This window comes from Protopterus annectens, chromosome 13.part0, assembly GCF_019279795.1.
Source record: "Protopterus annectens isolate FY-2018-M chromosome 13.part0, PAN1.0, whole genome shotgun sequence".
Classification (NCBI taxonomy): domain Eukaryota; kingdom Metazoa; phylum Chordata; order Ceratodontiformes; family Protopteridae; genus Protopterus; species Protopterus annectens.
Genome location: NC_056747.1, coordinates 207541002 through 207561605, shown reverse-complemented (window position 1 = coordinate 207561605; position 20604 = coordinate 207541002). Strand labels below are relative to the sequence as shown.

The 20604-nt window shown below is 37.8% G+C and overlaps 1 protein-coding gene across 1 annotated transcript in view; it reads left to right on the top strand.

The window, feature by feature from the left end:
• The window catches only part of LOC122787159 (versican core protein-like), a 2083348-nt gene that overhangs the window by 1826323 nt on the left and 236421 nt on the right, over positions 1-20604 (top strand). The window contains exon 13 of the mRNA XM_044053735.1: positions 10682-10826. Coding sequence (XP_043909670.1) covers positions 10682-10826 — 145 coding nt within the window. The remainder of the gene's footprint in view (positions 1-10681; positions 10827-20604) is intronic.

Below are 20604 nucleotides of genomic sequence, written 5' to 3'. Positions count from 1 at the left end.
GGTTTAATTGTAGGTCTTTTGGAGTCTGCATGTAATTTTGTGTAACGTACAGAAAATTCAAGGCTGGAATGAGGGGAAAATGTAAACAGAACTGGTATGGGAGAGGCTATCAAGGCTTTGACTTGCATAAATGTTGTACATGTGGTATCGATGTATAGCAAGAAAAGCAAAAAGTGATGTTTGGGGTAAACAGGCAAAAGTGACCTGTTCTCAAGATCTGTTATCCTTTCCTATTAACTCTTGTCTGTGTGTGCGTGTTCTCTGGCTTTATTTTTCCTTTCTATTAACGTGTGTGGACGTGTGTATGTATGCATGTATGTATGTATATCTGTCCGACTGTGTGTTTGTTCATTTGATATCATAACATTTTTGGAGCTGGCTTCCTAAATAAAGGGCTTTCTACTTAATGACAGGTCACATTGTTGAGAACAGTCGGTAAGAAACAAAATGATGCAAAGTTTGGGTACACTGAAACTGAGGTTTAAACTGTGCTTTTACACAAATGCTCATACTTTCATAATTAATAAATTATGTATCACTGAGGGGGACTAAAATTACATGGAGGTAGAAAATTACATGGTTACTTCATACCATACAGAAGGAACTACACTGGAGATTCTGTTAGTTGTCTGTTCGTCAATATGAAACTACACAACATTTCTTTGCTTTGCTTATGTTAATATTGACAAGACAATGTAATGTAATGTTCAAAATACATCTGAAATCTTAGATTTTAATTGAAACAATAATCTAATACCTATATTGTGACTGGTACAGATTGAGAGATTGTTTGTTTGTTTATTTTATTTTATTTGTTAACTTTTGTTTACTGGGAAAACCCAGCTGCAGGAGGGCAGGGAGAAAAGCTCCTCATTAGATACTATTGAACATGCTAACAGAAAAATTATACAATGACCCCCCCATTAATATTCCAAAACATGCATGCTGATTGGTCAACATGCACTTTGTTAATCAGAGTTATAGTAATGGAAAAAGGTCCGGTCGCCAAAACTTTTTCCATTAGTATAACTCTTTTTTTTACAGCAACGGAGAACGCAAGATCTCCGTTGCTTTTTACACACTGTCTCACTATGTTAAACAAGTTTAACATATTGAGACAGCTTTAAAAAAAGTAACGGAGATCTTCCTATCTCCGTTGCTTTTTGTAAAGGTGTCTCGCTATGTTAAATGGGTTTAACATAGCGAGACAGCTTTAAAAAAAGCAACAGAGATTCTCCATTGCTTTTTTTAAAGCTGTCTCGCTATGTTAAACTCCTTTAACATAGCGAGACACTTTGTAAATAGCAACAGAGATCTTGCTTTCTCCGTTGTTTTTTTCAAAACTGTCTCACTATGTTAAATGGGTTTAACATAGCGAGACAGCTTTAAAAAAAGCAACGGAGATTCTTTGTTGCTTTTTTTAAAGCTGTCTCGCTATGTTAAACTCCTTTAACATAGCAAGACAGTTTCTAAAAAGCAACGGTGGTTCTCCATTGCTTTTGCCCACAGCTCTGATGTACTGCATAAGCATATGCATGCGCAGTACATCAGAACTGCCGCAGAGTACCAGACAGCTGTGGAAGGGCAGCAAGGAGGCATTATACAATGCTATTATTTAAGAAAAGTAATTATTTTTTTTCTTAAATAATGTCATTGTATAATAGCAATAACCCACTTCTGGGTGTGGGTAATGCTGGATTTACCCACGGTTGTCTTTGATTGGCCACTCGGACTTCACCCTCGTGACCAAACCACACCAACCATGGGTAAATCCAGCATTACCCACACCCAGGCATGGGTTATTGCTATAATATACTATAACACCCAGGATTATATAACATAACAGGTGATCACCATGTTACACATAGCATGCAGTATGCCAAAGACGTCAAGCTCAGACAAATCCGCACAGCACACACAGCATGCAAAACTGAAACACACACCAACAGAGTACCCAGCATTATGTAAAAGTACATACACACACACACACACACACACACACACACACACACACACACACACACCACAACACCAGCAGATAGACAGCAGACGCAGTACATGCATACCTCATCCAAACAGTTAAATTCACATGAGACTCGTAGCCAGGTGATTACTATAGTAAAAGTATGAGTTTTGTGATATTTGTTTTGACTTGACTGGATGACGTGAGGAACTACCAATGAAGTCGCCACAAGGACAGTACTGCTCAATGGATAGGTATGATTTTCATTGAGATTGTAGGTATGACTTCATTAGGATTGTAAAATACTAACAGGATAAGATTTAAAATAAGAAGGATCTTGATAATGGAGTTATTACAACTGCAGGACCATCTTGAGAGGTATGTATTCAAAGAGATTGTAAATTGTTCAAATTGGTAAGACTCCACAACCTGGAAAGCCGATTATTAATAAACGAGAATGTACCAAAGGGTGATAACACAACCTTGTGATGTAGACACTTCTCCAAATAACTCCACAAATTAAAGGTAGTTTGTTTATTAATGAAAATAAACAATTCCACAAACTGTAATAAACAATAGTTTAGCACTTTCACCTGGAACACCCCCAGGCTTCATCAGAACATTTTTAAAATCACACGGACTGGTTTATATAGAACATAGTAACCAATCAACAACACTAATCCCCCCCCTCAATATTTTAAAATGTAATTAACCCTATGTGGTCTGTCTAAAAATTCAAAAAGTACAAAATGTAAACAATATACTACTAAAAGGCAGAACATTTTTGGCAGTTTGCTAGATATACATTTCACCCTTACTATTACAATTATAGCATCCCTTAGAATTCAAGGACATTTTCGTTGCTGGTAAAATAATATTATTAGAATCTCTAATAGAGTGACATTGATTACAGACCCCAAATCTATAGCTACCAAAAGGCCTAGCAGTACAATCACTGCCTTCACTGGAATTTTTTCCAATGTTTCTTTGATATCTCTGTTCCTTTTATACAAAAATTTCACCTTCCTTGGAATCATTTTTTTTTTTTTCAAAATTAGGGAAGTGTGTTAACACTGTCCAGTGTCCGTTAATTATGGTCTCAGTGTCTCTAAAATGCTTCAGTCTACTGCATATGGAACTTTCCAAGCTTTCTGCTGTCCCTTCTTAGAGGGACAGCATTAGAAGTTCTGTAGAATACTTTCTCTTTCTGCTTTTGTAGCACCAGAATCTCAACCACCTGCACCAAAAAGCCGAACAGATATTATAAAATCTTAGTCACAAGTACATTTACATGAATCCTGCATCTAACCGCGTAGTTATATCCGCAGACTTGCAGAAGACATCAAATCTTTTTTATCCTCAAATGCCTTACCTAATGATAATGAAAGTAGATCAAAGGACAGGTACTGAAAGGACGTTTGTACTTCAGCCACTTCAGTTTTCCACGTGATTAATTACCAAACGCATATGATCTAGTACCTGTTATCCATTTCTGACAACGTGTCCAAACTTATTCCTAATCTCCCTGGTAGCGACTCTACATCTGCTCTTCAAAACAGGATTCCTTCTGTCTCTAAAGTTGCACATCACTCCGCCAAGTCCGCATATGACATCACAGATGCTTTTTCCAAGGCTGCTGCCACTGGATAATTTCTAAGAAGATTTTCCTGGCTAAGACTCCAGTTGCTCCCACAGGATGTCAACACCAGACTTTTCGATGCTCCTCTGGAATAAAGACTACCTCTTTAGTAATCCTTTCTGCTGAAATTTTCTAAACAGTTGGAAGAATTAGGTAAAATTATACAAGGATTCAAGCAACTTCTTCTTTTCGCTGTTCCAAAATTCCAAAGAAATTACCCCTTCAGACCAGGTCCCTTCCACCATACAAAGGACTACTCAACAGAAAGACCACAATAAATAAATAAAAAGATGTGGAAGAACAAGTGAAAACCTGATTTTAAAAGCACCAAAGGATCCTTTTCAGATAAGCCTTCCAGCTTCTGACTACCCTCCCTGTCTCTTTCTCCTTCCTCAGTTGACCTGTCATGACACTTCCCAACAAATTTCTGTTGGACTTCACCTCTGTAAAACAATCACAATAGATTATTGGGTTTGCTACCATGGGATTCCCTTCCTGTTCAACATACAATCAAATTGACACCGTCTGATTTCTGCTATCATTGTAAACCAGACTATAATAGTCTGTTCCTCCCCACCAATAAGTAAAGGACTTTTACGCCAGGTTTTTCCTAATCCCATGATGAAAAGGTACCTAGAAATCATTTTTGGGGTTTCCACTGCTTGCTCCATGAGTATTTATAGTGTCTAGCCCCTGTCATTGCATTCTGTAGATTCCAAGGTATCCATGTCTATCTTTATCCTGATTCAGGCCACTTCTCTGTCGAATATTCTCTCAGAGTTACAGTTCACTGTCAGTCTTTTACAGAATTTAAGACTCATTCTGAACTTTAACAAGTCTAACCTTCTTCCCTGTCATTCTCTGGATTTCCTAGATTACCATCTCAACATCATTCGCAAAGTTTTCTTCCAACAGTGTTCTGTTCTTATTAAATTACTTTCTGTCCCTGACAAACCTTTCTTTGCCCTCAGCAAGAGAGCCCTGGAATATATACAAACCTCAACACATTGATTAAAACTGGGATATATGGTATGATACTAGTCCAGATAGATTTTAGGTATCACGGAATCTTCCTCAATTTCAGCAGAAAGGATTACTAAACAGGTAGTCTCTGGCAGCAGATTTAAGTGTAGAGCTATAATACAGATGGCCCTGGATTCAAATACAGGAAGTGCAACATATTTTGTGGGAGGTTGGCATAATGGTTAAGGTGTTTACAGACACATGGTGCAAGGCTTGATTCTCATATGGAGTAATTGGCTAGGCTTAAAATGGTCCACCAGGACAATTAGATTAGTACTAATCTAAGAACCTATGAACATACAAATTATTACATTGCCAGGGTGCACATGAGGAAAATTCAGTGATACCTAAAATTAATCTGGGCTAGTACTGTGTGTCATTCCCAGTTCCTCTGTTGCCTTTTGTGAAGAAAGAACTGCTTTGATGGATCAATTAGATAAAAACAAACCCAGGAGTTCCTTTTCTTATTTCACCTGCTCTGCAAAAAATCACTACATACAGATGCATCAGTCAGGACTTTGGGTAAGGGGGAGTCCAAATTGTTTCAAAGTATGGGGACTTTTAACAAAAAAGGACCAAAGATTGCACAAAACCATAAAAGAATTAAAAGTGTTGATTCCTGCTGTCCACTCTTATCACCTTTGGTCTCTAAGCACAGTTTGGGTCCTGACAGACAATACCACTGTTGTGATATACCAGAAAACAGGAGGGAATGCAATCTTACCACCACTGCAGACAGGCAATGACTGCTGGAATATTGCTAGTCATCACAATATTTTTCTCCAAGCCGTCTGCATTTTGTCAGAACAGAACAACTTGACAAAGTACCTGAACAGATCCTGGGTAGACCCTCATAAATGGATGTTGAATATAGTGGTCTTCTATAGATTGTCTACCACTGGGCACCCCAGAGACAGATCTTTCTGGCTAGACTTTGAACCATTAACTCAGAGCACTTTGCAACAGAACCTGGAGAATAAACAGACACCTTCTCCTTCCTATGGAAAACAATATTTCTGTATGCCTTTTTCCCCTATCCTATCTTCTGGAAAACCCTCCTGAAGATTCAGAAGGATAGTCCCTAAATTCTCCAAGTGAACCACCTTTCAGCCAAGACAGCAATGTTTTTTCCCTCTCTTCCACCTAGCCAAGGGTAATCACAAAACACTACACCACAGGATGGACTTTTTCACACAACAAAAGAGCTCTCTAATTCACCCAAACCTATACACTGTCAATTTCATGACGTAGATAATAGGCTTTCAATTCCTTTTAGGCACCTTATTTAGTGGGTGCACTTCAGGTAATAAAAGAGGTCAGAATACTCGCAACTAGAAAATCATAGAAATAATTTTCTGTTCAGAAAAGAGGACTTGATCCCTCTCAAGCACAGATGCCATTTATTTTCAAATATTTTTGTGAGTTGTTCAGTTCTGAGTTAGCATAGACCTTTGTTGAAGTGCATTTGTCAGAAGTTTCAACTGGAAAAATCCACCTCTTACTTTATGCTTTGAAATCAAGTGGTTCTTAAAAGATGTCCTCCGCATCTGCACCCCCCCCAGACAATTTATTCCCTCTCCCCTGGATCTGACTAATGTTCTTGGGTGATTGACTTTATGACCTGTGTTTTATGCTTCCTTAAATTACTGTACATGCAGAAAAGTTTTCATAGCCTTAATCTCTACAAAAAGGGTTTCTGAATTGCTGTCCCTCATGTCTGTCCCACATTTTCTGGTTTTCCACAAGGACAGGGTATCCCTCAGAGCCAATCCATCTTTTATTCTTAAGATGGTTACTGAAATGTCTCTGAATCAATCAATTTATATTTCTGCATTTTCCCTAATCCTCAAAATAAGGGAGAAATGATTATTCATCTGTTAAATGTAGGGTTACCACCTGTCCCACTTTGCGAGGGACAGTCCCTCTTTGGTTAGTTGTGTCCTGACAAAATATTTTAAAAATGGCAAATGTCCTGAGATTGTAGGACAAAATTAACATATATTTTTTGTAATAGGCTGCATAAAACAGTTATTCTGTATCTAAAATACCAAATGTTATAAGAACTAGAATAAGCAACTAAAAAATTACAGAGGAAGGCAACCCTAGTTAAATGTACCCAGACAATTAAGATTGTTTGGACAAGACCAAAGAAATTAGAAAATGTAATCAATTGTTTATTTCTTTAAAGGTAAAAAGTAAGATCTTCCTGTATCAAAACAAACCATTTCTAGATGGATTTATCTTACTACTTCCTTCTGTTACTCTTTCTATGAAAAAAAAACTCCCAAGGTCAGGTTAAGGTACATTTCACAAGAGTTTAATTTCTTCAGTGACTTTCTGTAAAAGGCTTGACTTCAAATCCATCATAGAGACAGCTAGTTGGTCTTCCATTCCCACCTTTGCTAAGCAAAGCTTTGGAATTTTCCCATTTGTCAGCATTATTGCAACAATGATCTAATGATGAACACAGTACAATTGTGAAAGAACTTATAACAATAGCTGATGTTCTAACAGATCACTCTTGCAATATATGCACCCTTCCTCTATCCCTGTTTTCTCACCCTCATCTTTTTTCCTTCAGGCTGAGGTGGAACCCCTGTTTGCCTATCCTTTCCCCTCTATATTTTATTTTACCTGAGTCTATCCTCTTTTTAGCTGGACTCAAGTTATCTGTGACAATGAAGCTCTAAGGAGTTCCGCACTTGTATGTCCCTTAAGTACCAACATGTAGTCCTTGTGCCTAGGTTTAAGCGTGTGTGATGAAGGCGTACCTAAACTTTAAAATACTGTCTAGACATATGATATCTATGACAGGATATGTCCTTCCTGGTAACAGTACTGCAACAGCGATCTAACAATGATCCAATACTGTCCCAGAAGGGATGTAACCATACTCAGGTGTGCCGAGTTGTACTTTTCCCTTTATTTGTTTTTTCAATACCTGGACACAGTGATTTAGTAAATTAAACATGCATTATTCTTAAAGTAACGTTGTTTCCTTTGGTAGCACAGTACTGACGCCTTTCATTTTTTAAATCATTTTTGTGTCTGTGCATCTATTAAGTGAGAGGATCTTATGCATGAACCATCTCATTAATAAGTGTACGTGGGCCTGGTGGATCTGTTCCTTACACAAGAACCATACTGTTATAACATTATTAGTTATTCATTGTTTGAGAGTAATAAGCTCTTTTTATATATATATATATATATATATATACTTCATTGATGTTTGTACTTTTTATGTCATTTACTGTTCAAAAATAAATATGTATTTGTTGGATTTTGCTGTTTAAGATTTTTCAGAAATTAGGATTCTAAGATGTTTGCAGGATGCTAAATTATACATTTCCATAGCTGCTTGGTGTGAAAGAGTTGAGCTCCTTTTCATATGTCTCTTGTATTCTTTTTTAATTTTATTAAATCTTCATATTTTAAACAATGACACAGGAACCCATACAGTAATACAAAAGAAAACAAACCATTGTAACATTATTCATTATTTTTATGCATTATATGCATATAGTTTATTTTAACAATTATCATTCACTCCAACATTGCATGAACTATTCATTCCTGCCTCCCAGCTATTATTTTTTTCATTAGTGTGTGTTCCACTATCTATCTTATGTATATACAACCCTTTCTGTGAAGAAATTCTTTGAGAGTTAGTTGATTTTTACCCTGCCATATGTACCACCAGATTGGCACCATGTTACGGCCCTTGACACTTGCTTTGTTTTTAGAAGATATTACCATTCTGTTCTGTGTTTATGCCTTTAAGCTATCCGATTTTTTTTTCACAATCATCATCTCCTGTTGTTTTTACTCTCCAGTGGAGTTTACTTTTCAAGGTCTCACACTAATTTCTCAAATTATTTATCATATTATATTTATTCTGCCGGCCCTATACAATTTTTTATTTTGAACTGCCTATTTGCTGCAATCCTGTGTCCTTATAGAAAACTAACCTCTTGAACTTAAATAGAATGAGTGTGCTTATTGAAAAGAGGAAAGTAGTTAAAGACAGATATACTGCTGATACACAAGGGCACTTACAGTCTAATTCAGACAGCACTCATGTTTTCTTTTCCCTCAACATGTAGTAAAAATTATAACAATCTTCTACCTTTCACAAAGTATTATACTATTGTTGTAGTAATCCTTTCATCCACAGTAACTTCAGAATCTCATTTAAACGAAGCAGTGAGTATCTGCTCAAAAAGCTAGATGGGTTAACATATACTGGCAGCCTGCTGCAGATCACATCGCAGAAACACTATTAAGGCTAATCTGCCTGTATAATAGGAAGATACCTGTTAACAGTGCCAGATCTGCGAACACAGCCTGCTTGACAATGTTATAAATGAGGCTAAGCTGGAAGAAGCTGGGATACTCATAGTAAGCAGTTTCCTTTCACAAAATAACCTCCTCAAAGCTGTGAGTGCCAGTATTGCTAAAACTTAGGTTTGCCCAATTGTAAGCATTAAAATGGAACACACGTATACCAGTCTTTTAGCCTTACTGTGAATAAATTGTCTCTCTTGACCCCCTTTTTTTTCTTTTCAAGTTATTCAGTGCAGGATGAGCAAGGAATCAATTTTTTTGCAAGTCACCACTGGGTCTCTAATGAACGTACTCATTCAGCCTGAGATGGCCAGTCTACATGCTGGTCGATAATTTGCCAAATGGAGGGAATCCGTAATCTATATTAGTCATGCATTGGTGACTGTATCATAGTTTTCTATCACCTTTTCTCCATTTTCAGCAGTAGAGAAATTCTTGGCTGAGTAAGCCTGGCTAAAAATCTTCTTAGCTTTGAAGAAGAGCTGTAATTATAGGTATAATCACTATGCTGTGATTTGCCTTATAACATCAGTATGATTTTTTTTCATAGTTTTTTGCACATCATCCAAAAGAAAACTAGGGATGTATGTATCCTTCCTGTATGATACCTCAAAGAGACACGCAGACATACACACACACAGACACACACAGACACACACACACACACACATACACACGCACGCATGCACATACACACACGCACACACACACACACACACACACACACACACGCGCGCGCGCACAGAGCTGAATGTATGTGTTTGTGAAGGGTCTGCCGAGATCTATCTGAAAAAGGGGCTCCTGGGAACAAAGCTGTGCTTTTTATATAGGTTCATAGGGAAGTACTGGGTTAGCTTCCCTTGCAGGCCATTTTAAGCCTAGCCAATTTCCCCTAAAAAGACTGATGGGAGGAAGCTAAAATGAAGGGGTCGCAAGCTTGATGCTGTTTCTCATGAAAAAGGCATGCATCACTGATATGCTGGCATGATACTTGATAGAGGCAGAAGGACCTTGCTTCCTCCAAAGTTTCATCAGGTGTAATAAGATAGCATGGAGGTGTGTTCTGACCCCACATATGTGACTGCAAATGGTTTCTATATGCCACATTCAAAGTTAGTGTTGTCTGACTAACAGTGTAACAGAGATGATAATTCATATGATGTACTGTCCACTGCCTCTGCCCCTCCCTCCTCGTCTACTACCACTACACCTCCGACCCTACCAGCTACCACTACCCGTCACTTCATGCATATTACGTGTCACTCAGATATGACAACCTCTAATAGCAAAGAGTGGAAGGCTTCTTTCTTTAATCTGATCTAATTTTAATAAGCACATAATAATACATTGCTAAGTTTGTATCATGAAGGGTTTTTTTGTTCTATTTTTTTTTTGATTAACTCATATATTTGATAGATTCTAGTCTTACAGGAATTAGACTTCTAACACAAAGCTTGGATATGTATAAGCAGCTAGGAAAACATGAGATTACCAATTTCTGTCCTCAAAATGAATTCTTATTTTTCATACATTTCTCTTAAGGAATCCTTTTAGTAACAGAGTAAATGAAACATGCAAATATTATCAGTTTATCAGTATACAGGTAAGGAACTTTTGGAAGTGATGTGAAATGACAAAACAAAATAGATCATAATCAGAAAATTCTCTGTTTTATCACACATTTTACTTTTCTTTCTTTTGCAAACTAGCAATATGAGAACTGGCATGAAAACCAACCAGACAGTTTCTTTGCCAGTAATGAAGACTGTGTTGTGATCGTGGCACATGAGAACGGAAAATGGAATGATGTTCCGTGTAATTACAACCTTCCCTATGTCTGTAAAAAAGGCACAGGTAAGCCATGACCTAGACCATGTTCTACAAACTTTTAGTCTTTGCCGTATTGTGATTCTGATTTTCTTTTTTTTTTTTTTTTTTTAAGTCAATAGCTTCAGGAATTATAACCAAACCCTCTCTTTCAAGTCACATTTTTCTTCATGTTCTCTTCCCGTGTTTTTCTTTATCCCAGAAGGACAATAGAGAAGGCACTGTAAAGTCCTTGCAGTAGCACAAACTATGCAGTCTTACATGGAATGAGTGTCCCTGATAATTAATTTTTTTGTCCTTCCACAGGGTAATATATTAGCTGAGCTGCTTAGGTGCACATAGTTTGATGTGCAGTCTTGGTGTTTTGTTTTGCTGACTTATGCCAGAGTTAAAGCAAGTCAAAAGTCGTTGTATTGTGGGCAGTGTAATTTCCCTTTCTCTCTCTCAAGTCATAGCTGACTCTGAGTGACACTGCAGACAACTCCTATCCACAGAGTTTTCAAGGTGGGGGATGGAAGTAATTTTTGGGGGGGTTTCTTCTGTATCACATATATAAACCACTAGTAGGAAATCTAAGCAATAACAAGAAACACAACTACAGATCTGAAACATCTTGCTTGAATACCAAAAGACTCTAGCGCCTTGACTCAAAAAGCCTTCAAAGGAGTAAAACTAAATAAAACACACCCCATTTATACACAATTCAGTAAAAACAATAATTCGGTTAATTACATTCTTCCAGTCAAGCTCTTTATTAAGACCAATAGGGTCCAAAGTATTATATTTAAGAATATAAACTCTTTCTTTACACAATAATTTATACTTTAAATCAACTTTTTCACCAACTTTCACATTTATTTGTTCCAAAATCGACCCTCATAACACAGTACCATCCCCCCATGAAAATTTTTTAAAATGCAAACCTAATGGGCTTTCTACACGCTCGTTTTTTTATGTCTCTAACATGCTCCTGGAAACTAACTTTAAAAGCACGTTGACTCTCCCCAATATAAAATTTTCTCACAGGGACATTTCAACACATATAATACTGGCTCAGTATTACAATCAAATCTACATACTGGTTTATAATACAAATTATTAATTTTAGAAAAGTGATTAATCACCCAAGGACAAATTGAAAATCTCCTACATTTATAAGTAACTACTTCACTATTTATACCAAATTCTACACTAGGTAGGGGAAAAGCAAATGTATTATGTACTACAAAATTAGCAATACTTCTACCCTTCTTATAAGAAATAAGGGGGGCATTATTAATTCTACCCCCTTGCTGTCTATCAGAAAGTAACAAAGGTTAATAATGTTGCAAAATATTTGCTATTTGTAAACTTAATACATTATATGTAGTGACAAAATAAATATTTTACCCATCTCTATTTCCTTATTACCATAAGTATTAGCATTACCATAACAATTAGTCCTCCTACTCATATTTTTATTTTGAAATTCATATTGGACATTTCTTCTGTATCACACATGCATGCACTCATACCTACAGATAATTTACAGACCCCAATGCACCTGATGCATGTCTTCAGAATGTGGGAGGAAACCAGATCACCCAGGGAAAACCTACAGAAGCACAGGGAGGGCATGCAGACTCTGCATGGGAGGCACTTCGGCCAAGAATCCAACAAGTACCTCTTCTGTGATATGGCAACTCTAGCCATTGCACCACTGAGCTGCCCTGTCTTACTCAGGAATCCACAATATGAATCTACTGGGCTGGACTTCTTACATTGCACTGCACAGATCTTTGCTAAGGGATTTGAACTGAAGTCACAACTATAGCAATGTATAATAAACTATTATGTTGTTGTACCCATTCAGGTTTTAGTGGGTTTTTTTTCCTTGCAAATGTTTTGTATTAAACTTTAATGTTAATAAAACTGAGCAGAATCATCTTATTATCATCCTAAGGATCCTTATTTGAAAAATGCTACCTCCTTGGATTTATGGACTCCCTTAAGGGATAGTGAAGGTTTTCCATCCTATCCCATGCCTACCTTCTTTCTTCTGAAATGCATGTGTAACAGACTTCTAGACTATCTTTACATGACTTCTTATGCAGAATATGTTGCTTTTTTCCTTTTGCCCTCCTCATAACTGCAAGTTCCACTACTCTTACAGTGATGAGGCCTCCATAACTACACTCACTTGCTCAGAAGAATTCTTATCCTCTGTCTATGCTGAGATTGATAATTTCTTGGTTTTGGCTAGTAACCCTTTTTCGTATATACCATAGTATTATTCCAACAGTCTTCTTTTCTGTAACATTAACTGCAAATGTTTAGATCATCAGACATGTCTACCCCAGCTGCCTGTCTTCATTTTCTATTGCTAAGCTAGTGCTCCTCTTCCAGTTGTGAACTCAATGCTGGAGTTTTCAGTTTCACATATGCATTAATTTGCATTTTGGGGGGATTGCCATGTCTTAAATCAGGCATACAGTTTTCAAAGTCCCTTCTCATCCACTTTATATTTCTTGTGTATAAAGACCATGCTTAACTTTGTGTTATTAAAACATAAGCAGACCTTCTCTTCAGACACTCTATTGTGTCACTGGTGGAGACATTGAAGAGGATCTGCTGTAACCATTATGGTACCAAATATGTCATCAGTCTGCCATCTGAATGGATTGTGTCCTAGAAACGTCCATGTCCTAGTGCCTTGACAATGGTTTACCCAGGGAGATATTCTTTTAACTGTTCCAGATCTTTCTCGTGTATTCATTAAGCTTTAATATATCACCAGAAAAGTTGTATTGCTGTTATCGAAATAGACTAACATGTACATTCTCTTAGGGATGAAACTAAAGTGATATGCTGCTTACATCTACAGTAAACCAGAGGTGTGTTGTGACATTCACGAAGTTAAGGAGAGAGTCATTGGTATAACGTTTAGCATGATATGCCATGTCGTATAAAGCTTATTATTGAAAACTGTCAGATTTAGAACATATGTCACAAAAACAATGCAAAAGACACAATGATAACTCCATGAAATACAAGAAAGATCATGAAGGAAAGCATCCAATTACTTGTTTCTATTGAAGGGTGGTTAACACCTCATATGTCCTGACTTTCATTCAACTACTTGTTAGTCAAAGTACACAGAAGTCATTAGACTGAAAGGTATATCTTCACAATCACTCATTACACTGATTAAAACCATTTTTTTATTTTATGGTATCCCTCACATTTTCATCTTTGATAATGCTTGACATGAATTTTATACATTTCATCATGGTTGGGGGTTTCAGTACCTAGTGTATTCATCCGTGTGTCTGCAATCCAATTGACAGGTAAAAGCCTCTTGGAAATATAATGAAAAACATGGGCTGCCAGCTCAAGACAGAATTGCAATCTATTTCTAACTGAGTAAAAAAAACACTCAGTTGTAGCCAGTGGGTCTGTCTCCTGCTCAACCACTGACAAGAAGAATAAAAAATATGAACTTACATATGCCACTTGTTTTATCTGTTCTGTTTATACCCAAGAAAAAAAAAGTCAGCCGTACAATCAGTCTGCTGAAAAGCTCAGCATAAACAGAAACTGTACTGTGACACATCCGCTAAAACACTATCTACCATGGAAATTGGAGAGAGAGAGAGAGCAAGAATACAGGGCCCATCTAATAAGCATTTAGAACAACAGAAGGTGTGCTGATAAGTTAAGCTAATGCATTATGGTTGTATGTCACAGATACCCAAGTTTGTCTGAAGCTAAGGCATAGACCAGAGGCCTGACCAGATTTATTATAGAACCTTAAGCTTCACTAGTTTTATCTCTAAGGTGATGGAGCGCATCAATATTGTACTCATTAACAAAGACATGGGCAGTCTTCAAACTCTGGACCCAAACCTGTTTAGGTTTAAGGCAGATCCTGCATTCTAAACCTGGTGTACTTTTTTGAACAAATCACCAAGGCATTGGACGTTTGCAGATTGTTTCATACTACATACCTGGACTTGGTCAATGTCCTTGATATCATGCCACATTCTGTAATCAGTAGAGTAGCTAGGGTGGGGTGAGAGGGGCAACTACTCTGGGCACAAAGTGTTGGGAGGTCACGGTCAGGTGATCACAATCTTTCTTTAATTCAATATCATCTTTTAAAAGCTGTGTGTGGTCTAAACTGGAACAACTACTTGCTGACACGGGTCAAATGGGTTGCAAACTGGCTCAGGGATAGAACCCACATGGTCAGAATTGCAGGTGCCATGTCAGACTCTAAACCAGTTACAAGTGGCGTCCCACAAGGCTCAGTCCTGGGACCTCTCTTGCTCGGTATATATTTCTCTGAGGTACAGGCTAACACAGGAGGACTATGGCTGACCAAGTTCGCAGATGACTGCAAACTGGGTGCCATAATCAACTCGCCGACTGACACAAGCATCCTCCAAGAGGGTCTCACAGAGATGGATAACTGGTGCCAGAGCCATGGCCTAAAGCTAAATGCCAAAAAGTGCATAGTCACTCCCTTTGGGAAAAACAAAGTGCCCACAAATTACCACATAGGTGGTAATCCATTAAGCACGGAAGAAGTGGTTAGAAAGACCTTCTATATAGCCCACCTTATCACGAAAGGGTTCACATCTAGATCAAGAGAGGTCATTGTGCCCCTCTACTCATCACTCATCAGGCCCATAATTGAATACAATTCCCCATTTGGGATGTACCTTACCCGACACCTGCAGCAACTGGAAAGACCCTAAAAGTACCTCACCAAGAGGATCAAGGGACTCAAACAGATGCCCTACGCAGTTAGGCTAAAGAAACTCCAGCTCTACTCAGTTGCTTATCGCCTATTCAGAGGCGATCTGTGCCTGACGTATAAAGCCATGTCCAAACCAGAATTAATGGACATGCTCCACCTCAGGAAATCCAAATCCTTTAGAGCTACATGCTCCAGGGACTTAAACCTCAGCACAGAAATAAATAGGACATGCTGGAGGGACAGATTCATATCCCAGAGGGTCCTCTCACTCTGGAACAAAATCCCAATCCATATTAGGCAGAGCCCCTCAATGACCCTCTTCAAGAGAAATCTTGACGAGTGGATGGGAGATTGTAGGTTTACCCCTGGGATCTCTTCTGTGTCCCTACTAGACAGAGGCACAGTAAACTAACCTTAAAAGGGCTATCTTCTGTGACCTACTATACAGAGGCACAGTCAACCAATCTAAAAGGGTGGTGAAAGCCAAACACACTCTGGCTAGGCTTATAAATGCCCTAGGGCAGATAGCCTAGTATCAGCCTATGAACCTATGAACATCTTAGCAGTCTGTAGGATACTGAGGGATTTGGCTTTGAGTTGGTCCATGTAGGTCATGTTGTGTAGGCCTTATATCCTTTTAGTAAGTTATCTCTGTGGGTGTTCCAGTTATTGTATGTGTCTGGACAGATACATCCCAAAGGGGCATTATATTCAGTGATTTGCCTAATGATGGCTGAGTAACAGAGGACTATGCCATCTCTAGATCTAGATACAATCCATTTGTTTTTATGCTGTGTAGTATAGAAGGACTTTCATAACACATCTGTTTTATGCTGTGCAGTATAGACTTTGATACAACAATAGACACATAATGGTCAAAAGTTAGGTTCTCTTTGTCCTAATTGATTAATTCCACTTATGAGTCTGTATTGCCTGAGGCCGAGGAAGGCCCTCCCTTATGCAGGGAATGGCTGCAGCAGTTCTACACTCCAAGGAAGGCTGATACTGAACAATGTTGTTAGGGCTTCATGCTGTTTACGATGAATCCAGGAATGTTGTCAGTACCCATTGCTGCAGTATATTTAACTTTTGATAGCACTTTTAGGACTTGGTCTTGTGTTATAGCTGGAGGTGAGCCAGTTTCAGGTATATCTCGAGAGATAGACTGAGGGGAGAGAGGGGGTAAAGTTAGAGCTAAATTTATCTGCCAGTAGGTTTGCTATATCTTCAGCCTCACCATAGGCAACATCAATCACAATCAGTTCAGCGCATTGCTGCATTGTGCTTGTGAGATTACGAATATAACTAAAAATGCCTTGTGATTGTCTTTGCTTTGGGTAGCTATTTTAGTCTCAAACTTGGCTTTGGTGGATTTTATTAAGTTCCGGAGTTTGTTTATTTCAGTGACAACAACTCTAACAGTCTGGGAATTAGTCTTTTTACTTTCGGTCAAAATTCTTTTAGTATTTTTATAAAGTTTGTTGATATATGGTATGACCATGTGTGATTGTTTCTGGGGTTTGCCCTACACTTGTCCCTAAAAGGTACAGCTGCATCTGTAAAGCTGTTTACATGTTGGTAAAGTGTGAGGGTGTACATTTCTGCATATTCAGTGGAGTTAACTGGATTTGGTGGGGATTTGAAGATTGCCAGTTTATCACTTAGGAGTAGGTAGCTTGCCTAAAAAAGTTTCTAAAGGTACCTTGAGAGAAAGGGATCTTTGGTTTCACTTTAATTTCAAAGGAGACTGCTTTATATTCAGACCTAAGGAGTGATGAAGATATGCAAGGGAATTGTGCAAGATGCTCCCATATTAGTAAAGACAAGATCTAAGATTTTATTCCCCTTCAGTGGCTACTCTGACTAATTGTACCAGGACATTTGTATTGACAAAGTCCAGGAATCTATGTGGTGTTTGTGTACCAGTGGTAGTGAAGGGTTCCCGGTCTATAGTTGGATAGGTTAGAACACCTAGAAAATGGTATTGGGCTTAATACTGAGCGGTTCTATTTCCTTTAGATAAGCCTTGTGAAAATTTTGTGTTTAAAGAGTTTTTTTTTCTGAACTGCAGCAATCTATTAAGAACAAGTCTTCAGAGGTTAAAATTATGACATCCTTTTTCAGCCATTACTTGTGACAGTGTATAACTCTTCTGTTTCATTTTGCTAAACAATTTAAAATACTGTAATGAAAATCCATAATGCACACCCACATTTGAAATTACTTACTGCTAATGTTTTTTTTCTTTCCCAATAATGTATCACATTTGTATTTAACTGGAAATAAATCCATCTGTTATTTGTGCAACCACAACATTAAACATCTTAAAGCTATGTTCATGACGTTCAGCAATATTGTGTTCTGCATAGGCAATTTTCATCCATGTATAATCCTTTGTGTTCCTGTTTATTTGGAAACTGCAGTACAACAGATTGCAGTAATTACTGTGAGATTAATGTAGTCCCTATCTACTGTAATATTCTACAGAGTGAATAAACAATTCCGTACATTGTACGCGGCCTTCTTCATTTTAAACATAATATACAATTATAAAGGGTATGGTCACTTTGGAAAACCTGTGGATGCAAAATGATTTGATTCTGTTTGTGTTCATTTATAGTTCAAAATAAACTGAATTAGGGGAATGCGTGACCATCTGTGAGAGATAATAGTTATTATACAGATGAGTAACATTGTTTTCAAGTCAAGCTAAGCACAGTGCTAGGCTCACTCCTATTTTTTTCTTTTTTTTGCATAATTGTTGTGTACGCCTGCAGTGAACAGAGTGAGTTTTTCCCTTATTTCCCTTGCATAAGTGCTGACAATAATAGCTTGTCTGTAAATATGTATATAAATCTGGCAGCGGCATTCTGATGTTTCACATACTTTATTTCTGCCTACTGACCTAGGTTCACGATTAAATGAAACCTCACCGATTACCCAGTTATGTGGTTAACAGATAAATACATGTGTAATATGATAAAATGCATTCAAAAGTTACAATACTAGTTCTATGGCATGAAAAAATATGTTAGTTTGTATTCTTTAAAGTATTTTATAAGTTCTTACAAAATCTCAGGGTAGCAGCCGATGTCATTCCATTTGTTGAAGCTGCCATTTTCCAAACCAAATATATTTCACTAAGGATAAGATTCATTGAGGTGTGTTGTATGCCTGAGTAAGGCTTTCGCTAATTAGCTGGTTATAAACTGAAGATTAAAGTATGCATGAATGGACAAATTGTGAAAACTGGCTCTGTTAATTAGCTAGCCTTGTTCCAGTTCCACAATCAAGCAAGGCTAAAAAAAACACTGTAGGTCAGACAAAGTGGGACAAAGCAACTGTCCAGTTGTATACTAAGGTAGTGGCCATGTGCCAGCTAGCATCGATCCCACAAAAACTGAAGGCAGTAGACAGCACTAGCCTGCATGTGGTCAGGCTGTCTACAAAGGCCACATCATACTAACCTACAGACACTGCAAATACTTGCTGTTAGGTGTCCAGTCACAGTGATACATACTGATTCCTTGGAAAGGAAGGAAAGGAAAGGGGGGTACATGATGGGAGGAAATGGAACAGACCAAGTAGAAGTAAACACAGTACAGGATAGATAAGGGGTATTCAAGACATATATATATATATATATATATATATATATATATATATATATATATATATATGGTTTACTATCAAATTGTCGATCCCGTTTTGTGCGACGCGCATTGAACGCTGAACTGCAAACGCCACTACACCGACGCCAGATGTGCGAATCGCAAAATCTCGCTTCCATCCCACCCATGGTAGCATGGGTGTGGAGGTGTTGCGGCCGGTAATGTCGATCGTCGGAGTTTCGCCGGTTCGCCGCCATCGAAACGGTTTCGGAGTTTTGGTTCGCAAACGCCCTGATGGGGTCGCCAAGCCGCATCGAGTGCACCTAACATTTAATAGTAAACCTATATATATATGTATATATATATATATGTGGGTCATCTTCAGTAGATCAAACATATAACAAGTTTGAACCTCACATGGCTGAGACCATATGTTCAAGCTTGTAAATGTTCGATCGGACTGAATGGAGATCTCCGTACAGTGCAGAATGGGAAGATTTCCCTTTTCCGCAATGTAGTGCGATCTCGGAGTTGATATATTTAAGTAAGGGGGTGTGGGGGGTGCAGGGTGGCATAGCCCCCCTGCTACAGACGTTTAATTTTGTTTTTATTGTTTTTTCTTTTTTTACTTCAGTGTTCGTACTATTACAAGTTCAAACATATGGTCATGGCCATATGTGGTTTGAACTTGTAATATGTTCGATCTACTGAAGTACATCTCCGTATTTATATATATATATATATATATATATATATATATGGATTCACTTCAGAAGACTGAAAGCCCACAATCCCGAATCCCATAATACTGATACCCAAAATCCTGAAATTTCAAAAGACTGAAAACTCAAAAGACTGAATCCCAGAATAATGAAAACACACAGGATACAAACACTTACTATATTTTATTTTATTTATTTACAGTTGATTTACCAGGATTGTCCATTGGGCCCAAAGTACCCGTTTTCAATGGAGTCCTGGGGAGAAAAGCTCCTGAATAAAGATACAAAACAATATAGAAGTTTACACTTTAACACATTCAGTCAAATTAATACAAATTGACAAAAACAGTGGTAAAAAACTTTAACAGTGGTTGGCAAAATAGAGAAATGTGTGTTCAAGACAAAAAACAGAGGAACAGGTGATTACAAGCAAAGAATCTTTGGTTATGCTATATAAGACTAGCACTGCATTGTTGTAGAAAAAAATGTAGTATTTAGAATGGAATACTAGAGTTTAAGAATTATTAGGGTGTTATTGCTTTAGCTAATTTATAGTTTCTGGTATATATGATGTGGTGTCTGTAGGAAGCAGGCTAGACTAGGAGGGATGAGAGCAGGAGCATTCCCAGGAAGATGTTAAGTGTGTATGTAGAGATTTTTAAAAGCTGGAAGGTTAGCAGTAAAGCACGGATGGAGGGGAAGGACCTCCAATTGCGTGCCAGGGGGAAAAG